Below are 25,582 nucleotides of genomic sequence, written 5' to 3' on the forward strand. Positions count from 1 at the left end.
TGTGAAAAACTCGCTATTCTGACGTGTGTTTTATGCATAAGAACAATGTTGCTTCAATTGAGTGGTTTTTGTTTGAAGTTTGAAAATGGAATGCATTGAAAAATATTTTATGTGAAATGATAAATAATTCAATATACGAATGCAATCATGTAAGCAAACAAGTGAGCAGCATTTTAAATTGATGCATTTATTTTCAAGGAGTTATTTACAGTATTCAGCAGAGAAAATAATTGATTGTATTTCCTAAAATATAAATTGCTATGTACATAAGTACCGTTGGATTGTAATATGAAATATTTAATTTCAGGCAATCGAATCATAATAAAAGTATTTCGCGGTTAACTATAATCGATCATCGATAAATGCTGCCTGCATCTGATGCAACCCTATGCAGTAGGTTAGATAAAATGTGTACTTTAGACAGCTGAGGTGAGCTGAGCGCTTAAAACAAATGTCAAAAAAGCATTAAATGCCTTTCAAACAATTGCTGGAAACGAGCAATGGTTTGGTGCTGCACAAAGTTTCAAACTACCAAATAGAGTTGTTTTAGCATTATTGGATTTCTTTCCGCTTCCGCTCCTGAGCCGCTTGCGTACTGCGGCATGCTGTTTCTTTGATGTCCACATGAAACAGCCCCCGTGGCAGCTGCCTAACCAATAGATCAGCATAAGCTGCATTCGAGCATGCGACTATTGGGTGTACACACACATACAGATATGTGTGCGGAAATTGTGTGCTTTTTTATTTGTTGATTGGTTTTGGGAGGATTCCGGAAAACTTGTTTCCGATCGTACGCGATTGCACCGGCACGGTGCAGTGGGATGTAATCTTGTTGATTTATTTTTTATTTCTCCTTTGTTTTCGAATGCTTTGGCCATTGTGGGTTTTTTACGAAGAAAAAAAAAAACACAAACGTTACGGTAGAAGCAAAGCAAACAGCAAAAAAAGTGCTCAAACCTTTCCAATATCCGGTAGAGCGTACCTTACGTACCAGGATATATGTCTTCTAGCGTCGCTACTCGAGCTAGTCAACATTTTAGACGAGGGGGGAAAACATAAAACAATGCACTACATCGCCCAACCCGCTGCATATGCAATGGACATGAACGGAAGGCACCGAACCGGATCACAATACTTTCGGCTCAAGTGCACTTTTCTAACTTTCCTTCTTACTATCATGGTACTGCCCCTGGCTGAGAAACGATCGAGAAGCCTGCAGAACGGGAAAAAGAAAATAGATTGGTGCGCATTGTTCAACTTACATCCCAGGATCGGCGCAGTATTCGCAGTATTACTCGAGTGCTCTTTGCAATTGATTGTAAATTATTGCACCCTAGCATACCCTACGGGCCCACCGTCCTGGGGTTGGGTAGTGATTTTTCAAACCACGCTACGCGCTGGCGGCCGCCTTTCCAAGCTGGTGCGTTTTTCGTTTAATTAATTTTTATGGCTCCATCGGTACGCGGTTTTGCGGGAATCATAATCTGTTTGAGTGATTTCGATCGAGTGGCCGGGTTTTTCGCGCCCGGAACAATCGGGTCGGTTTCCGTTGTTTGATTGGATTACATTTTCACGCGGCGCGGCTTCATTAATGCGCTTGACAGGGATTATAAATTTTGCTGCAGATGAAGAAGTTCAATGCAACGATGAGGGCAGATGATTAGCAGGAGAAAATAAGCAAAGGGCGTAGGTAGATGATCTGGAAGAAAGCTTTTCTGAGCAGTGAAAATTGGATTTCGGATATGGAAAACTCTTGTCAACTTTGCAAATATTTGCGGACGTTATGCAATGAGAGTAAAAATGCTTTTTGACGTCTTCATCTCCGGCTTTGATGCCAGGTCCAGCCGAGCGAAGACCGGGAATGTATTCAGTAGTAATAAAGATAAGTTGAACTTTCAGAAAAGTCTTTTTTAGAAGGATGTTAAAAATAATTTTAAAGACAGTCCACAGTAGCAACTGATCGTCAAGGAACGAATTTATCTACCGGAGGACCTCACGGATATATGATTTGAGATTGATTTCATGCTTTTACTTATAATATCGATTGGATGTTTTATGGACCCATATGGATAGGCCGTTCTAGAATAAAACATGTTGTCATATTAGCTTTTGGATATAAAAATTGGGAAAGTATAAAATTTTCAAAGAAACCAAGCTGTATCAACCACATTGTTAGAAAAGGGAAGCTTTCATTTAAACTACGCACACAATGTTTTTACCTCAGTTTTCATACAAAAAGTTTTAATTGCCTACCACACTCTCCAGGAATGCAGACGTTCGAAGACGTAATTCTATTGCATCGTACAACCTCAGTAATTCAGGTCTCCCAGAAAGACACATATACAAAGTTCCTAGCGTAGTGTTTCCAACACACCAAACTTTTAAAGCTATTTCTGCGATAGTGCATACTGCTTTCTAGAGAAGACATACCATCAAACGGGCCACATTGCACTTGCTAACAAACCAAACGGAACGATGGAATACTCAAAACATATGCTTCTATCAGCAGCGCACATTTCTGTCTCAAATATTATTAGTACGCTTACCGTGACTTGCAGCCGAGCGACGGGTGGAAGATCAAACGATTCTAGGATGGCCGTTGCGCTATTGTAGTTCCCCACGAGCAGGCAATACTGGGCGGCACCACTCCACAGCTCGAACTGTTTGTTGCGGTCCTGAATGTTTCGACACTGGTGAAGGGTGAGAGCACGTGAGGTTTCGATAATCAAAACACGATCGATATCGCATGACGGAAGTACAAATGTGAAACGTATCGAAAAGCGTAATGCAAACAGCGTACCTTAAGTATTTCGTTCGCGACCAACAACCGCAACCGGGCGGACCATTCAAGATAGCTTTCCAGGTTGCACGTTTTCTTACCATCGAGCGATGTTGCGTGACCTGTGCCGGAACTGCCAACGCCGCTGGATGTGGCAGTGGATGCTAGCTTCGGTGTAAAGTCTTCCCGGTTAGGGTCTTTTAGCAGATTGGGACTGCATTGGACAAACTCTTCCGGTCCGACGTGTTTGGCGAGGTTTCGCTCGATGCGGCACAGTAGCTGGGCGAGCTGCGTTGCCGTCGGCCAGCTGATCGATTCAGTCTGAGGAATGGATAAGTTGGTATGTTTTTGTGTGAGTGAGAGAAAGAGAGAAGATGAGAGAGAGAGAGAGAGAAGCTATCACAATCGGAATGGTATTTCCTACCTTATTGTCTACGGTTGATTGATAGCTTCTGAGCTCTTCCTCGTGGTTTTCCAGCTCGGTAAGTCGAGCCAGCAAGGCACACAGTAGTTGGGGCACCACGTTGGCGAGCTTGGTGTCCGCACATCTGTTGGCGCAGCAGGAAGCAGAAAGCAGATAGGTTAATTAGGAAAAACTGACCAAGAGACAAACACGTATCGAGTACGGAGAAAAACGCCGAGAGAGAGTTAGAGCGAGAGATCTACCCAAAACTAGGAGATAGTTAATTCGGTGAGCGATGGCTGTTATCAATCATGAAATCAACTGAACTCGGCACAATCTGCTGCACGTTGGTAGTACGCACCTAGCTACGATATGTTTGACGTGATTCATCATGCGCTCGTCGCGAAAATCGTACGGGAACATACGCGTCCAGACGCCGAGCAGGGGCACGATGCGCTCGAGCGGTTCCGGTTCCGGAATCGTTTCCAGCAGCTTACCGAGCAGTTCGTACGAGCGGATGAAAAATCTGGCCGACAGCAGAAATGAAAAGACGTAGTCCTGCGTTTGAGAGAGAGAGAGAGAGGAAGAAAGAGAAGGAAAAAAAAGGGAAATGCAAATGACGCACAATTAGATTCCAACCCCGTGAAGGATATGACGCAGAGCAGACATGTCTGCTGCACAGGATGCAGTCCTGCTGTGCTTATGCTGTGGGTCGGGGCCCATGGGGTAAAGGCTGGCGTTGCTTACCTGATCGAATTCTTCTACGTTGCCGGGCATCAGTAAATCTATTAGCGATTCCAGTGGACCGGAAACAATGGTTCCGTTACCGTACATTACCCCGCCCGTGCCGAGACTGCCTTGGGTGTGCTGCTTTCCGGCCGATTCACGTGGCATCGCGGCAGGAGGATGTTTATCGTTTGCGTTAGAAAGGCGTGCAAAAGAAAGCAAGTAAGCCATTATGAAGCCGATATAAACGAACGAGTGTGGTGTGTTCAGCTGAAGGGGGTTTAGTGTGTGGGTTTGTGTGTTTTGCCTGCTCCAAGAAATGGTTCTGCGGATTTGTTGTTCCAAATGTTTCACGCATCATTTAAAACAGCAGACGTAGAGCGATCGTTAAGAATTGAACGAAATTCGTACTGCTTTTATTCAAATTACCTTTTTCGTGGGTAGGAGAGCAGTGCAGATAGTGTAGAAATGCGATCTTCAATGTTCTATAAGGAATTCCAGTGTTGGAAGAAATTGAAGAGACGTAGCTCATTACACTTTAATAGCAGCCATTTCGTGTGGCATTCAATTACAGTAACACAAAATGAGTCTGCTAAAGAAATGTTTTGACTCAAAGGTTTAGCGTTGCAAACTAGCTCTTGGTCTTGATAAGCGCAATAATAAACCTAACTTGACCTATGAATGTGCTTATAAGACTCTAATAATGGTCAAATTTGCATCAAATAATTTAATAGTTGTATAGCTATAGCTCTGAAGGTATTGTAGACAAGAGGCAAGAGAAGTTTCTTTTAAACATTGAAACTTAGAATAATAAACATAAAATAATCGTCATCAGAATGATAAAGTTAAATCTAATTGTAATTTAAACACTCCCCAAATTGAAACGCATAGCTCGTTTTCGAGTTGCGTTTCAAACTGTTAAGCACATTTGTAGGTCGAATAGACCTTTAAAATTACCATCAAGGTATGCATAAAGCGAAGTGAATAGGAGAAAAGTTTTTCAGCCACATTTTTTTTGCTCCCTTTTGTCCCCCATCTCTACGAGTGGTGCTAACCATACGGGCCACTTTTATCCAACCCAACTGATTAGGACCGAGAGAGCTTCTCTCCAGTTTTGGAGTGTTAAATTATGTTATTTATTACCCGCATAATGGTTGGATTCAACAGATATTAAGACTATGCCCACTATCTCTAGCGGAGCAATGGTGGCGATGGTGGTGGTTGTATGAACGAATGTAAACTTTTCAACGGTGCCAGTTTACGCTAGGATTAACCCCGTGCTCACTTCAATCACACACATACCCACACACACACACACACATACACTTCGGATTGCTTTATGAAGAGAAGCGAAAGCGAGTTGTAAGTTTGCATGGGAAAACCCGCCCCGAAACGAAACGGCGGACCCGTTTTTACTACATTAACTGCGAACAAATAAACCGTGAAAGGGTCCACGTCGGTCGTCCGGTCGGTCGGCTGGTTAGAAATTTTTGATGGTTTGCAGATGAATCATAACTGTTGCCCTTGATAGGCCAACGAGCAACGGTAAGAGACATCCGGTTATCAGTCCCCATTCCGGTCGAGGTTTCATTTGTCTCCGGTTTTGCGATTTTTCTACGCTATCTCACCGTACGCCTTTCATTTCCTAATGCAAGTGCTGCAAATGGGATCAAGCGGCAATGATTGTGGCGTACTTGTGCGTAACTTGTGCGTAACACCCCGCCCTGATCGATCTGTCGTCGGGAGAAAATGAAAAATTTAATTACATCACCCAGACACCGACCGGTACGGTGTGGGAACCGAAGCACGGTCTCAAAGGGGTCGATTGGAGCGCGCTAATGGAGATGGAAATAAAATCCATCAACGGTGAGACGCTTCGAGACAATCGGTTCTGTCCTTTTTCCGAGAGCCCGTTCTCGACGTGGAATCCATTTCAATTTTAATCAGATCCTGGCCAATGGGCATGGGTTGCTGGCGACTTGCGTAAGCGGGGACTCGAGAGAAAAATGTTTCTCTAAACACAATGGTCGCTCCTGCTGTGGGATCCCGGGCATGCTGGGAATTACGTCGATGAAATTGATTTCCTGACAGCTATAAGCTCGTTGCTGGCAAGAATGTTGGCCGGTACATACGAACGAACAGTTCCGACCGTGAATGTATCAATACTCTTTATGCTTCGGTCATCGGAAGCGATGGTGGCCCGCCCAGCATAATGCGAGTTTCAGAGAAAGCGTTGGAAAATGGTGTCCATTCGCATTACACTCTTGGCGCGGGGGCGAGAACGCGAATGGGCGAATGGGTAGAGTGATACTCCTGCACACCATGGGGAAAACTCGAACGAATTGTGGTCTCGATATTTAATCAGCGGGAGTGTATTGTACGTTCGGTGAAACATATTCATTAGACAAAGCAATGATATAAGTTGCAGAGATCGCTGGGAATAATTATATTTTTGGTAAATAAATTGTAAAGTTAATTGTCAATGCGCACATCCATTTTGCAGATTTTTTAAAGTTTGTGAGAATTTTTCGATTCCCAGGTATCAAATATGTATATGGGAATTCTTATTCGTTGCTGCTGCGCCCTCGAATAAAACAGCTTGCCAAAACGTGTCCAAATTCATTTCTTAGCGCAGATCCATAGTACCAGAGAACAATGTTTAGAGTCGGAAAACAAACAAACAGTTCCTTTAGTTACTGCAATAATCATCTATCAGTACAAAATTAAAGACATAACATGCTGTAGCTAAAAACGTTTAGCTAATTTGTTCGTTATCGTCCTTAATAAACGATTCTAAAGTTTTCATTATGACCGCATCTTTCATCACTGTGCACCTCATTCTTGCTCTCCACGTTTAAAAGGTTTAGCAAATGACAGAGTCATCATCGGTCATGTGGTTGAGAATGTAACGGACACGAGAAACTAAAGAGGAAATGATCGACGCTAGAGTTTTGTGGACTCTTTGGGAGCTGTTGTAGCAGAACCGTTCATTCACGTGTCATCAATCATGGATTTGATTTGAAGTTCAAGAGTGAGCGGAGTATGATTTTGTTGTTTCGCGCATGCAGTGCCAACGCCCGTGTTGTGGTTTTTGTTTGCTTTGCACCATAATAAATATGTATTTAGAGATCGAATCTCTATGACTTGCAAAGAAAGCGGACGCGTCTGTCATCGACGTGTTTACGTGTGCCAGGGATAAGTTGTGGTGTAATATTTTCTTCGAAATGTTCCAAAATTCGTTCGAGTACGTAGCGAGTTTTCGAGAGTAGGATGCGTGTATATGAAATATGAATGTAATGCTGGCTCATTCGGAAACCGCAGTGTAATCGTATTTGTAGTTTACCCTCCTTCCTGTACGCCTTTTTGCCAACGTCCAACGTGTGTGGCGATGCTCCAGTTGCTGGCCAACAGTACAACTTTCTGCAAGAGATTTAACTAGAAACAAAAACTCTACCATCATGCTTCACACGGCAGACACCGTCTCTCGTGTGTGTTAAAGAGTGTGCATGTAATGAATGTGTCATGAGGTTGTCGGCCGTCAAAAAGCTAAAGACATATTGGAATGTGTACCGGGTTGAGCATGTAAGCAAACGGCGCATACCTTATTCATGATCATTTCGCCTTTAACCCGAGGGTTTCGCAGGCCGAGCGAACAAAAGCCACCCAACCTTGTGGGTGGAGAAAAACGGCAGCACAGTTTTCGTTCTGTGTCAAATAAATCTTAAGAATCTGCCTTTGGGGCAACATTCCGTTGGCAGAGTCCTTTGCCTTCACGGTTCCTCGTGGAGAGTTTGACCGAAGGGCTAAACACAGCCGGGCGGCCCCTAGAGGGTGGTTCAGACACGAAGTAAACCAAAATGTATCGAACGGAGTACAGTCTGCCCCCGCCAGTGGATTCGACAAGGAGCGGCTACAAGGAACTGCTGACAACTTGGTGAAATTGGATTTCAGGGTTCCAGAAGTCGTAAGCCCGGTAGCACACTAGTACAATGGGAAGTGCCGGGAATGCGTACAATATCGAAACATGATATTGGTTTCCGTCCGTGCGTAGCAAAATAGAATACCGAAATAGCAGATATTAATTGGGAAAATCCTATTTTCTACCTCTAGCTCCATCCCAATTGCCGATCCGAATCGATCCGGTGCTGTTGTGCGCCAGTCCATTCGAGGAAGTGTGAACCAACGGTGACGGCCACACTACGGCGTACGGTGTGTTTAGGGTTTTTTGGAGGCATTAACTTCAGATGAGTGATAATGCTGATATTTTATCGTAGTTTTCGTAGCGACCAGTCCGACCGGGGAGCGGTTTGTCTCACCGGAAAGGTATCGGCTGGGACGGGGTAGGTGAAATGTTGCCGACCTGCGGCTGATGGAACAGTATTATGCCGAATGAGCCTTAATGGGAAAAGTTTCATACTCGGATTTGCTTTTGATATGGCTTAGTTCTTTCGAAATTCGGATGGAAAATATGGCTAAAATTGGAATTGTGGAGGTGTTCACGAGGGTGGCAAGCGGAGGCTGTGATGTACAGGGTAAAGGTGGATCTGTTTGAGCAAGGTATTAAAGGCTGAGGCAGAAAGTTAAAGATTCAGTAGCGCGAAAGTTGAGAATTAGTAGAATATTTAATCAATTTTGCCTGATGGACGAAAGTCTGCTTTGCTGCAGCGCAGCCATCTGTGGGGGATTATGGGTTGTTTTGGGAGCTCGCGGAACGATGTTTGTTGTTTTGATTGATCTAAAAGATTTTACGAACACGATATTTAGGGTGGTTAGGTTTTAATGCTGGCTTGGGCGATTACTGATTAAGATTATGTTGTATATACTTCACAACATTTCGTGTGATTTGTTCAGGTGGTTAGATCAAATTGACCTGATATTAGTGATGTAAAGTTTCGCAAGCAATACCTTGATTTGACTCTGTGATGAATTTATATAAATATCTTTTGTTGTTTTGAGCAAAAGGGCAACAATAGCTGGTCGTACTTTAGAAAGAAAAATACAAACATTACAAACAAATTCTCGTGAAGATCGCACTGAATCCACTCGGCGTTTGGTATTCAACTGACTCATCGGAACCGATTCTCGGAAACCTATCTATTTGCGGCATGTTACTGCCAGCAAAAGCACTTCTTCTCTCTGTAACACCTGTCAAGCACGTGCTCGAAAGACTTGGCTCACATTTAATCGCTACGCATCATTTCGGTTTCGAGAGCAGTTTTTTCCAATTTTCATACATTTCCGGCGGTGCTATAGACCGCTCGCACAGTGAAAGTGATGTTCGTTCGACTGCCTACTTATGGCTTCCGACCTAGAATTTAGAAGGGTGGAGGGTAAGATTTGAGTTGCCCCCGGTGATTGTTGATTGTTGTTTGAGCAGGGCAGGGATTCCATGATCATGATTAAAATTTGGATTCTGCTGCAAAAAGCATTCCACGTCCCCGTGGGGGACATGTGCCCGAGTATCTTTTGGAAGCAATACCCGCTTCGGAATGGACGAACGGATGGTACGGAGTGTGAGGAAAGAGGTGTGATATTTTTCCCTTTTTGACAGCTTTAAATGTTGTTGTGAGCTTTCCAGAACGACTTACCGCAAGGGTTGGTGTACTTTCGCAGCACACTTCCGGTTGCTCGGACGACTTCACCGATATCACAATAGTATCGTTGGTGCTTTCGCAGAAGAAGCTCGACAGTGGTGCCTGCGAAGTAAACGTGAAAGCATCACAAGAAAACAAGAAAACAAAGAATTATTCGACTACGGCTAATTGGGGATTCCACGAACCAGCGCAAAGTAGCGTTTCGTGGGAAGTTTATAAATATTGTGAAACATTGCTGTACGCTCGGGTGAGTATGGCATTTTAGTCGAAGAAGAAATAAGTCGAAGTGTCTCTTGAGGAAGGTGGATGTTTGAAAGCCTTCTCGGGAGAGTGGAAGCAAATAATTTGAATTTAATTTCTACATCAGCATTTAGAATCGTGAGAATGTTTTCCGAAAGCAGCAGAAGGTTAAAGCTAGCATCCTTTTCGCGAGAAACTAATGATCAACTAATGAAGATATCCTTTCGAAATAATAGGCTTTAAACTGATCAGCCTGCGATTTGTATGGTTGGTAAGAAGGTTAAGTACAATAGGATGATATTTTTGGTAGGGATATTACAGCATAACACCCACAACCGAGCATTGCCAGGATAAGACAAAGAACAGGGAGAAAATTCCGAGTTACATTATTGCAAAAAATATTTTTAGAACATAGGCATCACAAGCGGAGCTGACAATATGGCGGAGAGCCGTCATACAAAAATAAATAAATAATTACTGCATGGCATTCTCCAAATTCTATTAAATTAATAATAGGTTAATAGATGTAAGACCAAATCGATTTTTAATGAATGAAACAAAAAATAATAGGTTAATAAATTCATTTTGTTTTAAGCCTGGGAATAGAACTTTTGTAAAATATTTTTAAAATACTTGTGTCCTCTTTTAAGGCTCAATTATCTCACGATGCATTATTCTGTTATTACTGGAATCCGTGTCTTAATCATACCATATACTAATCAGTTCTGCATATGGAGAGACAAAACGGTTGGGATAATATACTTAGGGGGCGTCATAAGTTACGTAACGCTCGAAGGAGGGGGGGGGGGGGCACCCTCTAGCCTAACGATTTGTTACTCAAATCGTTGAGTTTACGTAACAGTATGTTATATGAAACAAAATTTCAGGACACTTTTATTTTATATAAATCGGTTGCTCTAAAATTGTAATATTACTTCATAATAATTAATTGAATGAGCCTTTCTCCAATGTCTCAACGTTTTTTGTACTATATTTCTTGGTTAGAGTAAAAAATTTAACAACTTCATGCAGTGGTAAGACTGACGGCGGTGTCGCTTCTACCACTGGACCATCCACTTTCGTTATATTTGAATTAAAAAGTTAAATCAACTTCACATTTTATAAAAAAATTATATTTTAGTAAATTTTTAAATGGGGGAGGGGGGAAGCATTAGATTTTTTTATTAATTAGAGGGGGGTCTCTCCCTGCGTTACGCTTTGTTACGATAAGTGTTGATGGGGTCATACATTATTTGTAAACCGTCCCCCAGTACTGCCAGGGGAAGATTAATTTCGCTACGCCTGGACATCGGACCAATACACTTTAAAATATTTTCGAACCTAAAGCTTTACGTCGTTTGAATATCCAAAACGCTTATACTTTGGACAATACATTAATATCGCTTTTCAAAGCATTGTTGAGTGGTTGGGCCAAAGATTAACTTGCTTCCGAAGCTAATAACAATATCACCTCAGCGATCCTTTTACTACAACCGATGAATGATGCTAAGGCTCTGCAGTTTAAGCTAAAACCTAATGCAAATGAAACCCGAACGCACATCCATGGCAGATTTCTTATTCATTCGCTTCATTAAAAGCATACAAATAGCTATCAGCCTCCGTAAAGCTTACCTATGCATAATCTATGCTAATAACGGAATCATCCTGTACAATATTCATAGACAAAATTTAAAACCCAAAACCCCATACTGCTGTTGGTAGTGTCATTTGAATAAATTAGCTTGTATCTCGCAGCCATTGGCAAACTAGTGATGCAAACTACTTGACTGCACCGCATGCTCTACCATTTGGTGCACAAATAATCTCTACACATAGTAACATAGTCCTGCTATCAGCACGATTAAAGTGAGCGTTAGAATAAAATGCTTCACAACAGTGTGTAGGTTTGCCGTGTTAACTTTACCAGCATAACGAAAGTTAACAAAATATGGCAGAGCGTACATGTGACGTAAAGATGTGTAAACTATTGTTCGACCATCATATCCTAACCAGAAGCAATTTTTCATTCGTTGCACGAGATTTACACAGTTGCTGCGTCAAAGTGCTGCATTAGATTGTAGCTGAAAGTGACCGTATTTTAGTTAGTTTGGCAATGAATCGAATCGAAAGAAGGACACAGTACTAGTGGCAAAAAAGAAATTCGTTACATGAATGCATGAAGCTTGGCTTGATTGCTTACTTAGGAATGCAGAGTTTGTGATATGGGAACGCTAGCGAGAAACAGTGCTAGCAGAACCAGTGGAACCAACGAGCACAGATACAATAACAAAAAAAAAATCACGAGCATAAGGATACAGCCGAGCATCCATGATTCATCATTGAAAAGTTATTTACGTATTCACGGCAGCATCCGCGGTAGGAATTCAAAGGAACACGCCTGTTTGCATGCATTTCTTTTTCTCTCCGAGGCACCGTAAGAGTGTGCCTTCCTCTGTCCTGGCGGCAATACGACGTACGATTGTGCAGCCCAATCACGGTTAATTTCGAAACCCCGAGTCGAAATCGGGTGGCGGGCGATGCGCACGACTGGCGTCGTGTGTCCAATGGGTGGCTGCTGATGTGGGAATTTAATTACATATGCTACCGTCTCATAGGAAAATGTGTTTCGAGCTTGTGGATTGATTTTTTTTTTGCGTAGCGGATTTGCACGATGGATTGATGGAGGTGAATTACCATTCACTGTTTGTGCGCCAACTGTGTAGAAAGTAATATTTCTGCGAGGAATATGGATTGGTAAGAAATAAATTGACACCCGTTCGTTTGACGTTTGGAAAATGTTTTTCTTTTCCAGTAATAGTTGTTGGGTGTGGTTGATTGAAAATTGGGTGTTTTTTATGGGCAGCAAACGGCAGGCTTTCAGGAAAAGCAATATTCTGAAGGCGATATGTTTAATTCAACTGAGAGCATTTGTCATGATTATTCATGATATGCTGCCGATCGGTTTGAAGGACCATACTGCCTCTCTTTTTGACTTAATGTGACATTTATGTACATTTTTTATGCTCCACTGTATTAATGTGTGAACATTTTCCACGATGAATGCATGTGTTCATCATGAAGCACATTTTTTTACGTTCCGGAATGATAGAAATGGTTGACTGTATGACGGTAATGAGCAGATTCGTGAGCGGGGAAAAATGTCAGAGTCGTTCGTGAAAGCTGTATAAAAAGAGTATTCAAAGAAACGGATATACGGATGTTTTCTGATATCCCCATCGTTGTCAACTACTTAGACTGAGTTGCTAATATTTTTTTTACCCGTTCCCATGGCACAACTTCTTTCCTCTCCAGTATTCTCTCCCTAAATGTACATACTTGACAGATTTAAGCAAAGAAGTTTTTTTGTAGTACATTTTGTAGACAGAAAACCCCTTTTTAAGAGTTATTTTTGTGTTCAAGATCTAGTAGTGATCGTGGCGGCTGCTATGTGTCAGGCACAGGAACCCCTCCACTCAAAGGTCTCCACTCATAGACCGATTTAGCTAGGAGAGAGTTCGTAAGCGCCGGTTTAACTTAGAGATAAGATCGGAAGGACCGGTCAGATAAGATAGGATCGGATGCGCCGAGAGCTAGTGATAAGATCGGTCAACGCTCATCTTCTTCTTGACTTAACGACCTACTAGCGCACCCTCACTATGGGGGGACGATCTGGATGGGATTTGAATCCCAGTCCTGCCGTTAGAAGACTTGCGCCGCTATCTCATATTCCTACCATGAGAACAGATACCATCCCTGCCTAGATCTACCACCACTAATCTTATGTCATTCACTTCCTTCCATCTCCTCTAACTTATAATCCGCACATTAAGTTGATGCCGTATATACTGATTTTAAATCGACTTTCGACCGCGGCTCTCACTCCTTACTTCTTCATAAGCTATCCCAATTAGGCATAAGCCACTTCTTTGTCTCTTGGTTGCGTTCTTTTCTGTGTAATCGTTCGTATTATGTTAAGTATAATAACGAATTCTCCTACCCTTTTTCCTCTTCTACAAGCGTCCCACAAGGTAGTGTCCTTAGCCCTTTGTTGTTTGTTATTTTCATTAATGATGTCAGTACCGTGTTTCCCAATGATTGTTTCTTATGCTGTGCAGATGACTTAAAAATCTTTCTCCCTATTTACTCTGATAAAGATTGCGAGTCTCTTCAAGGCCTTGACTTGACTGTTTCTCTAATTGATGCGCTCGTAATTCTCTTACCATCTGTCCCGACAAGTGAAGGGTCATTTCCTTTAGCCGATTCCGAACTCCCATCAGCTACCCCTATGCTCTTGACAATGAGTTTGTTAGCCGAGTCACGGCTATCAAAGACTTGGGAATCTGGTTGGACAAAGATCTCTCTTTCAACCTCCAAATTGATTCCGTGGTTGGGAGAGCTTGGAAGACGCTTCAAGCGTATTGCTCGCGACTTTTCGGACCCTTTATGTCTGAAAGCTGTGTACTGCTCGCCGGTCAGATCGATTCTGGAATACTGCTCAGTACTCTGGTCTCCCCTAGCGAAAACTCATATTGAGCGGGTGCAGCGTTCGTTCACCAGCTTTGCCATACGCAAATCACTTGGTGAGCTTTCCCTCCCCCTGCCTCAGTACGAGTCCAGGTGTCATATATTCGACTCTCACCTAAGTGTATCCACCTTCCGGTCCCGTCTTAAACATTCTTCCCAGCTTTCTTCTTCCCTTATATCCTAATTCCCTGGCGCTAAGCAGTTAGGAACTAAGAGGTTTAGGTTTTAGCGAATAAGTTAATTCTGTTTACCCTTATTCCAATACTCCATTCTGTGTACCAGTGTGCATTTCTCTTATAAGCTTTTGGATTTCTGAATACATTTTTTGCAAATAAATTAATCAAAAACATGATAACTAGTGAACAGGAAATGAAAGCTCATTGCTAGTGATTGCAGTGATTCTGACCACATAGTATTTTAGGGAAAAATGTTCAATAATGCAGTATTTCACCCCCCTAATGCAATAGTTTTCCGAAAATATCAATTTAATTAATTTTCCCATCAACCACCTTCACGCGCTTGGAGCTGGTTACGTTCGTTTGCAACGTGCTCTATTGGCATTTGATGTGATGAGGAATATATCTTTCTTCCCATAAATTGCCTGCATATGCTCCGTATGTATGCCACCCAAACAAGGCACACTGTTTTCGGTAGGCCGCTCTTTTCGAACGAAAACCACATCGTGTGCGCGAAAGCACACAACACACAGTCGCAGCAGTCTTTCACGAGCCTTCAAGTTAACAAACGCCGGTGAGCTGAACTGATTAGTGGCACCGTTAGCGTGGTGACATTTTCACTAGGACCGGTAACACACCTGGGATGTATGCTTACGGTTCGCGCTGCATCAGAAATCACCGAGATGCTCGTTTCTTATCGTGCCGTTATTACGCTCAGGCATTCGTTGAATGCAAACGAGACACGCCGGGCGTTAGTTGACTGTGCCCGGGCTCGCACGAAAAAGATAAACCTTTCATCCCATCTTGACACGGTTGCGGCACTAGCAGTAGAGGCCTGAGCATGTACACCAGCTCAATGCAATGATGCCGGTACCCGTGCGGCGGATGGCGTAAGAGCCCTTTTTGCATACTTCAAATGGGTCGCTTCGTGTACGTACTATCTTCAGCTTTTTCATACACCTTTCGAACATAACCGGTGTGTGTGTTTGTCTGGTGCGTGCTCTCTCCGGGGCCGGTGTGTTAGATTTGTTACATATACACATGACCTCCTCGCATAACACGATCACCATGTGTGCGAATGTGGGCGTACGGAGAGGGCCCCGTTGGGTCCTCATTTTTGCCCTTGGAAACGGTTTCGTTACCCAACCACCGAGCGAACTGCCGCGTATCTTGTACGCGAGATCGCAATTACCTTTTTATCTTTGCTATTATCGTCGGAGTCTTCATCGTCGTCCTTCTTGCCACCCTGCCGGTTGGTGCGATTGGTCCGCTGGCGGCGTGCTAATCCTTGCCGGCAGCGAGTACCGCATGCGACTGCTGATAGCTTGCTAGCATAGTAGTACATAGCCATACGTCACGTTTGTCCGCACATTTATGGGCGTGCAGCAGAGGTGAGTTTGTGCGTGCGCTCGCCTGTGTGTGTAAAGTGGCTGAAGTCGTGCGGTGGACACAGTTTGGACGATCCTTAACCCTCGGGGCACTTCGGTGCGTACAAATCGGGGGGTCGTCCTGTTGTTCCGTTTTTCTTTTACCACCACACTGGAACGAGCGTTCCGGTCTTTTCCGTTAAGCTGCGTTTGGTTGTCTCATGCCCCGTTCTCCGACGCTCTCGGTTTGCTGGATAGCAAGAGCTGTGTGCAAGTCATGGTCGACGTGGGACGTGGGTGGTTGAGAAGTAGCCGGGGTGGGCAAATCGGAACACTACTAAACATGAAGCTTCCGCCTCGGGTAATGGTGTCTCGGAGAAGTTTCGTTTGCATCGGACAGTGGCGGAACGATGCTAAACTGCCTCAGGTACGCATGCTGCTGATGCTGCTGCTGCAACCGTTTGACGGAAGTTCACCCTGCGTATCTGCAAAGGAGAGGCTACAACGAAAGAAAGCAAGAAAGAAGAGCTAGTTTTAGGCGTCTGGCATGTGACTTGGGGCTGTAAAGTGAAATGAAAGTGCCTGGATGAAATTGGAAGATTAAGAGATTTGACGGGTGAAGGTTTTCTGGGAAGGATTGGGCATACGGTAGGGTTTTATGAAATTACACCTTAATACTGCACTTTATTGATGGTTTATGTAATGAGTTTTTGAGAATATTTCAATGGGTTTAAATTTGTTTTACTGTACTAGCTTGGATGAAATATTAAAGCAAGGTGAAATTATAAATAAATTAATAATTACAATTCAAACCTGATGTATTGCCATCTTGTAAAAGCTAAAAAATTGTTGAGTAAATTAAAATGTTCCGGAATTTTTTGTTTGTAAAGTTGTTGAACAGAAAACTGAATTATGTTACCACCATTTGTATTAGTGTTTTTCGGTTCGATTAAAGCGCGAGCCCGTAAAAATAAGAACTATTTCTTAATTTCGACCGAATGTACTCTCAAAGTGAAAAAAAAAAATTCCCATCGCACTTGAAGCAAAGCTTTAATGTAAGTGGAATTCATTTTGTCCTGATGAAAGCTGTCCCAAGCAGCCAGCAACAGTACTACCGTTACAGTAGCTTCATCCCCATCGACAAATCCTCTAAAAAGTGTTCTTTTCAAGTTTATTTACATTCCCGTAACGGACCAGAACGGCCGTTCGGAGACCAGGCTGGAGAACATTCCTCGACCGGACCGTTGATTGGCGGTGGCGGAAAAGGATGATGATGATGATGGTTCGTTTTATTTTTGGAATCCGTCCTTTGAATTGTTATTTTTTCTTCAGCTGTCTCACGTTTCTTCCATTGCGCTTCGTCTTGCACCGGGCGTACTGGGCATTGAACCGACCGAGGCCTCCTCCTACGAGACGGCACAGCAAACCGGGGACGAAGTCCAATTTAACATGAAATCCCCAATGAGCTGGAGGACAAGTTTGTGACACGGTTTCGAAGGAGAGCTTTGGAAGGATTCGGAGTAAAGTTGTGTGGATCACGCTACCGAAATGGTTTGCCATTTCTCTTGCAGCGACGGAAAAGGTGAAAGTTTTGTGTATTTGTTTTGCAACAGAAATTTGCGTTTTGGAATTGTATGGTTACTTTTGGGGTGTGTCCGTTATGGCTGATCATATGATCTTGGGCAGGGTTACACTGAATTAGGATTTACGGTGAAATAGTACGGGTTGAATGTTGCACTATGAATATGGTGGGAAATTTATGTATGTTTCGTGTGAGGCCCAAAAAAAAAGCGTACACCGGATTAGCAATATTGTTCTGTTTTTAGGACAAAATCAAAAATTTAGTTAGTATTTTCCTTAGAGAATTTCCTTAAAAAACAACAGCATGAAAGCTTTGGAAAATTGAGTCATGAAGTTAATAATCTAACAATCAAGTATCTGGTGTGAATATTGATAGCATCCTGGTAGCTTAGTAAAATTAAATACAGGAAGCTTTATATGACAGGCCAAGGACATTACTAGAGGCTGTAGAACCAGAAAAACGAAGGACAATCCTGGCTAGAGTGTTATATCCAAAGTTAAGGTTTCACCATACGCTGCGAAATTTCCATTAAAGAACAATTGATAAAAATATTGTATGAAGAATGATCTTCTTTTTTTGCAGTGTTTTATAATTAACTAGCAATTAGTCAAAAATATCCCTACTATTGGCAACTTTGCCCTTAAAGGTATTGCACACAATAGGCGTGTACCACATAATGAAACATGTGATTAACACCGAGAGCTTCAACGTCAACCGTGTACCTAAAAAAAAGGTTGCCCGATGTCGGGTTTCCATTTCCACAAGCACTTTCCCGTACGATTAGACTCGACGATTAGACGGTTCGTTGAATGTCAAGAGTGTTAGCAAAGGTAACACTATCCAAATCGAAACGCATGCAGACTGGACGATAAATATGCAAGCCCAGCTGTCAGCTGGCGGTGTGTATTGCAGACCAACGTCCAGCTTTGCAGACCTTGCAGAAGAGGCAACGTTTGAGGCGTGCCGGGACGGGAGGACGACATGAATAGCGTAAGCAAGGCCCAGGCTGGTCGGGTAAGTGAAATCCGATGTTATGCAAATCGAAATCTTTGGCGCCAGTGTCTGCTATCTTATATTTGGGCGCGTTTATTTGACGTAACTTTTGAGTGGGTAGCGTAGCGTCCAGGGAACGATTTGCATAGCTACAAGCGCTCAGATCCCACCCGGGCAGGGTTCTCTCATCAGGCTTGCGCATATAAATGTGCATCAGTGCTGCCGCCGCGTACCATTCCGTAGGACAACCTCACCGCATCGCCGTGCTTTATTGGCCGCGAGGCCAAGTATGACGACGAATTTGGCGATGCTTTAGACAGGCAGGCATCATGCATTACTTCCTTATTTTGGGGTAAAACTCTTCCCTTTTCCCTCTTTACTCTTCCCTGGTGTCGATTTTCATCGTTTGCACACGGGAATGCCAGCATGGTTTCAGCTGTGTATCATACCTGAGCGCTTGGGAATGTACGATTTTTGGCCTATCGTAGGTTCGCTTTGGTCTCTGGCCGGTTTTGGAACGTTCGGGTTGGTTGCCTTCTTCTGCCAGTGCTTTCGAGATGATTGCATTTTATGCAAATAGTGCAACTCTTGGCTTCCCGGACGCCAGCACCCTGCTTTGCCATCGGATTGCACCTGCACAACGAGTATTTCTCGCGACGTTTGGCGAGTCGAGTCCAATTTACGGAAATAGACTTATGAATAATAAATTTCAAACATCATGTCGCGATGAAGCGGCCCTCCGTGCCACGGTATTTTCACATGCATCGTGCTGAGTGGGGCCGGGGTATTTCGTGTTTGCCATGCGGAGAGCTTCAGCTTAGTGACCGAGCAGGAATCGCTGCGCTGTTGGCAGCAGCAGCAGCAGCAGCATCAGCAGAAACATAACGGGTAATGGAAATTTATTTCGATGTGAAATGGTCGATGAAAATGGGATTTTTTCGATAGTGCTGCTGACCAGCGAGAGCGATAGCGTGTAAGTGGTCGGAAAAATGATCAACCTTTTCACCGCGGTTTTTTTGTCTTTATGAGAAAGATTCTGGCAATCGGTACGGTCGGTCTTTGATGGGAAGTTATGTTAAAATAATGTGCACCTAACGTTTCGTAATGATTTTCACTGAAGAGAAGAGGTGGAAAAGGCTTGGAGGAAAGCGAACCCATTGTTATATTTTAATTTTAAATTACTTTTTGGTAGATTTTGACTTGCACATCTGATGTTTTCATCGACCACAGAGAGTGGTGTGAACTTTAGTTGTTCATAGAATATCACATTAAAATAATGGTTTTTCGTTAGAAGCAGAAGCTTAGATGCGCATAGCGTTTAATCTTGCAGTAATGCAAGGTACCATTTTAAGTTGGCTCCCAATATTTATGGGCGTGAATTGCATCGCAAGAGTTTTTCCTTATTTTCAACAAGTCAGCCCTTCCAGAATAATCAGCTCTTTTATTCAGTGATGCGGTCACTCGGTAGGGCCTAATCTATCTATATCCCTCTTAAATGTGCAAAAAGTTTAATAAGGCATATATTATTTTAAACTGCCAGCACTTTAAAACTTACATTGAAGCCATATAAAATTTATGAAATAGGAAGACTTTGAATACTACAATTATAGAAGAATAACAAGGCGGAAGAATGGAAGATTAACTTACACGGATGATTCCCAAATGATTCCAAATGTTATTTAATTGGATGTGTTGGATTACAAGCGACTATACTAGTTAAACATTTTAAAACAAATATAAATAGTTCCACTCAAACGAAGCAAACGTCAAGAGAAATTTCGCCGAAACAGTGGCTACCGTGTTGCCACTAATGATTCCATGAATCGAAATTAAACGATCAACGCGAATTTTTCCTTTTGTTTTTTGCGTGCGCGTACATAAAATTAGATACAGGCTTAATTAAATGTGTGTGTGTGTGTGTGTGTGTGTGTGTGTGTGTGTGTGTGTGTGTGTGTGTGTGTGTGTGTGTGTGTGTGTGTGAAGGAAAACAAGAAAGCTTTCCGCGCCAAAGAGAGCGAGGAAAAGCTTGTGTGATGAAATGTACCATTAATTACGGACGTGCATAATTCATGTAATTAAAACACATTTCAAATGAGCAAAAAATAACATAAATTAAATGACGGTTTTGCAAACATAAGGGTAAATGTTTGCGTTCTTTGTGGGATTGGTTGCGATGCCGCAACCGAAACAAATGCATTGATTTTATGTAAATAAAACTATCATCAGCTAAATAGAGAACAAAGCGCTTGCTGGTTAGTTGATCTTTTGCATCTTTACTTAGTTATTTGATTTGCAATTTTGATGATTAACACATCAATATTCCATTCCAAACCCAAAACCACTAAGCTGGCTAGATGTTTTTTCGCTCTTCAAATAGTGTTTCACATAGGCCCAGACCGACTTGCATCACGGTTTCATGTTTGTTTAATAAAAAACCACAAAACAAAAACATAATTTAGAAAGCACCGGATGCGTTACATCATTCTATGCAATCTCTAGTTGTACAAAATAAGCACTTCCAACAATATACTACCATAACTCAGTAAACGGGGAGGAGCCAACATCACTCCCTACAACCTTCAACGTCTGTGAGGCTCTTCCCATGGGTTTCATCGTTTTCATTGCCGGAAATTCATGAGCTGTCGAACAAACGGGCCAACAAGCCATTAATGGGACCAACTATGTGTCGTCAACAAGCTCGAAAAAGAAAAAAAAAGGACAACGGACATTTCCCCGGAGTACCGGCGAGCCATTGGAGTGCCGTTGGAGAGTACTGGGGTTGGATTAAAAATTAAAATTCAAATCTTTCGATTCGGGCTAGACGAGGGCAGTGGTAGCGGTGGCAAAATAAAACAAAAAACATCGACCCGCCCGTAAAAGCGACGGGTGACGCGTACTCCAGGGGTTGAAACTGTACCGCGGGTGACCATGTTGACGATCGTGCGAAAGCAGTGCGGCCATTGTTCCGTCATATGTTCGGTGCGGAGTGCTGAGAATGCTTGGTTGATTGGTTTTTTCGCTGTGTTGTTATTTTTCACTTGTAAATGAAAACAATGCTCGGCCGTTCCCGGCAGAATTGGGGCGACCACGAATAAAAAGGAAGTGTGTACGATAGAGCTATACTGTCACTCGGCCATATACACGTAGGCTCGGTTAGAGTATTATTCATGCTGTTGATTATGCATGGATCTTCGCTTCAATGTTGCTGCCGTCATCTGTGAGGCTGGGACTAGGATGTTCAACATCCGTATTTGACACAAATTGCAATGAGTTGGAATAGCATTAGGAGAGCGATAGAAAAGCGAATGTATGTCTTTCTTGTTGTGATACGGTGTGTAGTGAGTGAGCTGGGTTCTAGGAATAGGGTGTTTTTTTGTCAACTCATACGTACCATAGCGTATGACGTGCATGCAGTATTGGCTTCTTAGAATTGTGGGAAACTCAAGCATCAGGGCTCATTGTTGAAACCAGAGCAAAAAAATACCCTAATTTTCTTATGATTACAGTTTTCTTGGAGAAGTTTTAAACTGCATACCTAAGCCTTGATATCCTTTTTTCAAGCCACTTCAAATTTTGGAGAAGCTGACAGAGCAGATGTCAAACTCTTGTCATCACTTAATTGACACCAAAGCCGTGTTAAGTGATCAAACCAGGCCTGAACTAGAACTATTCGAGGAAATAAACTTGTTTGATATCAAACCTTGACGGGTTTGTTAAAGTGTACACTGATCAACATCCCATATCAGGTCAAGGCGAATGGATAGATCTCAGGAACTTTCTACCTTTATATCTGGAAGATGGGTTTGCCTGCCTTCTTTTACGCCACCGTGTGGGGAATCCGAGACATGAAGGAGTAGATTTCTAGAGCCATCTTCTTTCTCTCTCTCTCTCTCTCTCACTCATGTTGGGCTGCTCTTTTAAAGAGCACGTCGTCGTAACATGGCCCGGTCAACAATAGATTTCCAGGAAACTCGACCCCTTTCTACAGCTTCCCATCCGTGTAGGCACCCGATTTCCGATAGGTCTCCCTTCACCTGATTCAGCCAACGAACTCGCTGTGCTCCCCGACGGCTCGTGCCGAACTGGGGGTCGCTGACACCTTCTCGGCGGGGCATGAGTCCGGCATACTCATATCATGCCCCAGCCATCGTATCCTGCCGGTCTTTGCTACCGTCAGGATTTCCAGTTCTCCGTATAGCTCAGCAAGCTCGTGGTTTATCCTTCTTCTCCACACTCCATGCTCGAACACAGCGCCAAAGATGGTCCGGCAGATGCGACGCTCAAACATGCCAAGAACGTTTGCATCCTCTGTTCGGATGGTCCAAGACTCGTGACCATATAGGACCACCGGGCGAATCAGTGTGCGATATATCTCACATTTAGTGCGGTCTCGAAGTCTTCTGGATCTCAGCAGACGGTGAAGGCCGTAGTAGGCACGATTCATCGTTGCTCTCTCATCTGTCATCGTTATCCGAAGTTACGACAGTCCCAAGATAGCAGAACTCCTCTACTACCTCGAGGTTGTCGCCATCGACTAACACGCTGCTTCCCACTCGGGCTCTGTCACGTTCAGAGCCTCCGGCAAGCAGATATTTCGTCTTTGTCGCATTGATCATCAATCCAATTCTTGCTGCTTCACGTTTCAGTCGGGTGTACGCCTCACACACATTCGCTGTCGTCTTGCCCACGATGTCAATGTCATCGGCGAAGCCAAGAAATTGAAGAGACCGGTAGAGAATCGTGCAACGGATATCGTTGTCTAGCCCCGCGCTTCGTATGACACCTTCCAAGGCTATATTGAACAGTAGACAGAAGAGTGCGTCGCCTTGCCTCAGACCCCTGTGAGATTCAAAAGATTCCGATAGCATGTTCGATACTCTTACTTTGCACTGCACCCCATCTTCTTGGGTCATCTTATACAAGCCAATTCAGATCCTGACATACGCTGATGACTAAAGTGATCTTCTAGTGGCTTTGCTAACAGATACTGCTTTTCATGTGATAGGTGAAAGCAGATAGCAATGTATAAGATTTATTGTTTCAGTACTCTAATATACCTGTGAGCCTAGCTCACAGCTAAAAATGATTGGCCGCCTGTTTGATGCGTTCGAGAAGAAGTTGCTCTAAACGTTTTTTGTGCTTGGAAGGACAATGAAGACCTTTACCATGACAGGCTTTATGACCCAGCCCGTTTAACAGGTAAGCCCACATAGAAATGACCTTGGTGCGTCCTCCAAAATAACCGGGATATTGACATGGACACAAGTCCGAGCGTTGTCGTAGACTTCTACGACGTTTAAGGGGTTATAGGTTAAGGAGGCGACAAAGGCAGGCATGACAATTCAAAAAAGAGGTATCAGCAAGTCTAGTTAAGTTAGTTAAGTTGGTTAAAGTTTACTAGATTAGTTGGTTTGGAAGATCGTTAAGCAAAGAAGGAGAACAATATACACAGCGTATCATTTGCACAAAAATAACTGTACGAAATTACAATGAAATGTTAAATGAAGTTACATAAATCTTTCTAATCTGTTTTGTTCCTGGACCTTTTTTCTAAGTTTTTGAACTGTATAAATTCGCAAAATTCGTTATAGCGCTAAGCACTTACTTAAAAATACTGCAGGACAAGTGTTTTTGCAATTTCACGCGTTGTTGCACTAAAATGTGCAAGCGTGAAAAGATTTAGCCAGGAATGGCAAGGGAAACATTATAAACCCGGGCCATTCCCCTTATGATCGCAAACCTAGCCTAGCTTCCGAAATAAATTTCACCCTCCGTAGGGCAAATGGTATGACACTCGGCTTGGCCCACACACTTGCCACAACCTGCCGTGCCGTTAATGTATTTATTTACTTGATAAACGTTCCCATTATTATCAGCAAAGATTGTATTTCACGTCAGTGACCAAAAATTCAATTACCCGAAACCGAACCCTCCGGGTGTGTGGATGGGTCCGCGCCAGTAGAGTCAATTTACGACACAAACGTCTACGGAATGTCGCTGAAGAAGCAGCACCGAGCGACCAGCAACCAACCATCTACGGTGGAGCTGTTCACGATCTGCCCGTCGAGTGGCTATGTTGTGCGATGGGGCAGCGTGCACAGTTTAAAGAAAAGAGAAAACAAAAACGCACATCCAATACGGAGCTTCGAAGTGGCGAAAAGCCGTTATTTGTTCGTTCCTTTGCAGTGAGATATGTCGGGAAGATTTATTTTCTTGCGGCTCAGTGAAAGGTACATTTAGATAAGGTTGCCGGGGTCGTGATGGAGCATCACACGATGGAAGTGTGCGCGATGTAGCTCCATGCATGATGCTGCGATTGTTTCTCGGCTTTGTTTAGTGAAAGTGTAACACACCCTGGCGACTGACATGCTCACAAGCATGGTGGCAAACAAGGGAAAAGTCAATTTTAATTGTGTGATTTATGTGTAATTTAATTTTCTCATGCATGGTTTATCGGGTTCCGAGAACTTGGAGGATGAGTTTGGATTGAAAAATACGTTAACATATTTGTACAAGAGCGATGGTGTATCAGATTTAAGCAAAAATGCTCGAAACATCGTTACATAAATTTTACAAATCGTTTTACTCGTTCGTTGAGTGTTTTATTGAATATTTTTAATTTCCTCCTGGAAGAATATTTTAAAAACTCATACAACTTCATGAGGCGATAGTGATGAAGGTTTATACAGGAACAGGACCGTCTATCGAATCTCTGGGTCGTTTCTCTGTACGCAAACAGATACTTCGCTGAGCATGACCTCTTCCAAGATCAAGAGTCAAAGAAGAAGTATTTATAATATAAAAAAGTTGATTCTATGCTTCAAGATGAAGGTAAATTTGTTCAAATATAAGATTTTTTGGTCATCTTATGAAGGTGGAACGTGAAGTTTTACGTCATATTTAGTATTCATTTAAAGATTATATCAAATATTTAAAATATCAATAAACTATTTAAACTTTTTCTGTGTGATTTGGGGTCTCACTTCGCCTTCATTTTGTATGACGTATAATTGACAGTATTAATAAGCTAGTTTATTTTATTTGTTTATAATCATGCATAACGGCACGGCACCGTATTATGAATAAGTAAGTTTAGTAGCTGGCTCAGAAGTTTTAAAATATAAAAGACTTTTGGGTGACTTAAAGCGTTGAACATTTGAACCATTGACTCCTGTTTAACATATTATTTGAGACTTAA

The 25,582-nt window shown here is 42.8% G+C and overlaps 2 protein-coding genes across 4 annotated transcripts in view; one reads left to right on the forward strand and one right to left on the reverse strand.

The window, feature by feature from the left end:
* The window catches only part of LOC126564436 (ras-GEF domain-containing family member 1B), a 29,881-nt gene extending 14,025 nt beyond the window's left edge, over positions 1-15,856 (reverse strand). Inside the window, exons 1-7 of one of the 2 annotated variants that reach the window (XM_050221480.1) lie at positions 15,635-15,856; positions 9,497-9,604; positions 3,930-4,049; positions 3,544-3,740; positions 3,204-3,327; positions 2,801-3,100; positions 2,547-2,690 (exon numbers count right to left, since the gene is read on the reverse strand). In XM_050221480.1, coding sequence (XP_050077437.1) covers positions 2,547-2,690; positions 2,801-3,100; positions 3,204-3,327; positions 3,544-3,740; positions 3,930-4,049; positions 9,497-9,604; positions 15,635-15,793 — 1,152 coding nt within the window. In that variant the 5' untranslated portion in view covers positions 15,794-15,856. The remainder of the gene's footprint in view (positions 1-2,546; positions 2,691-2,800; positions 3,101-3,203; positions 3,328-3,543; positions 3,741-3,929; positions 4,050-9,496; positions 9,605-15,634) is intronic. The other variant, XM_050221481.1, reaches the window with a different exon arrangement.
* LOC126565134 (elongation of very long chain fatty acids protein AAEL008004-like) overlaps positions 1-25,582 on the forward strand; it is a 588,598-nt gene that overhangs the window by 263,696 nt on the left and 299,320 nt on the right. The window lies entirely within an intron of this gene.

This window comes from Anopheles maculipalpis, chromosome 3RL (assembly GCF_943734695.1).
Source record: "Anopheles maculipalpis chromosome 3RL, idAnoMacuDA_375_x, whole genome shotgun sequence".
Classification (NCBI taxonomy): domain Eukaryota; kingdom Metazoa; phylum Arthropoda; class Insecta; order Diptera; family Culicidae; genus Anopheles; species Anopheles maculipalpis.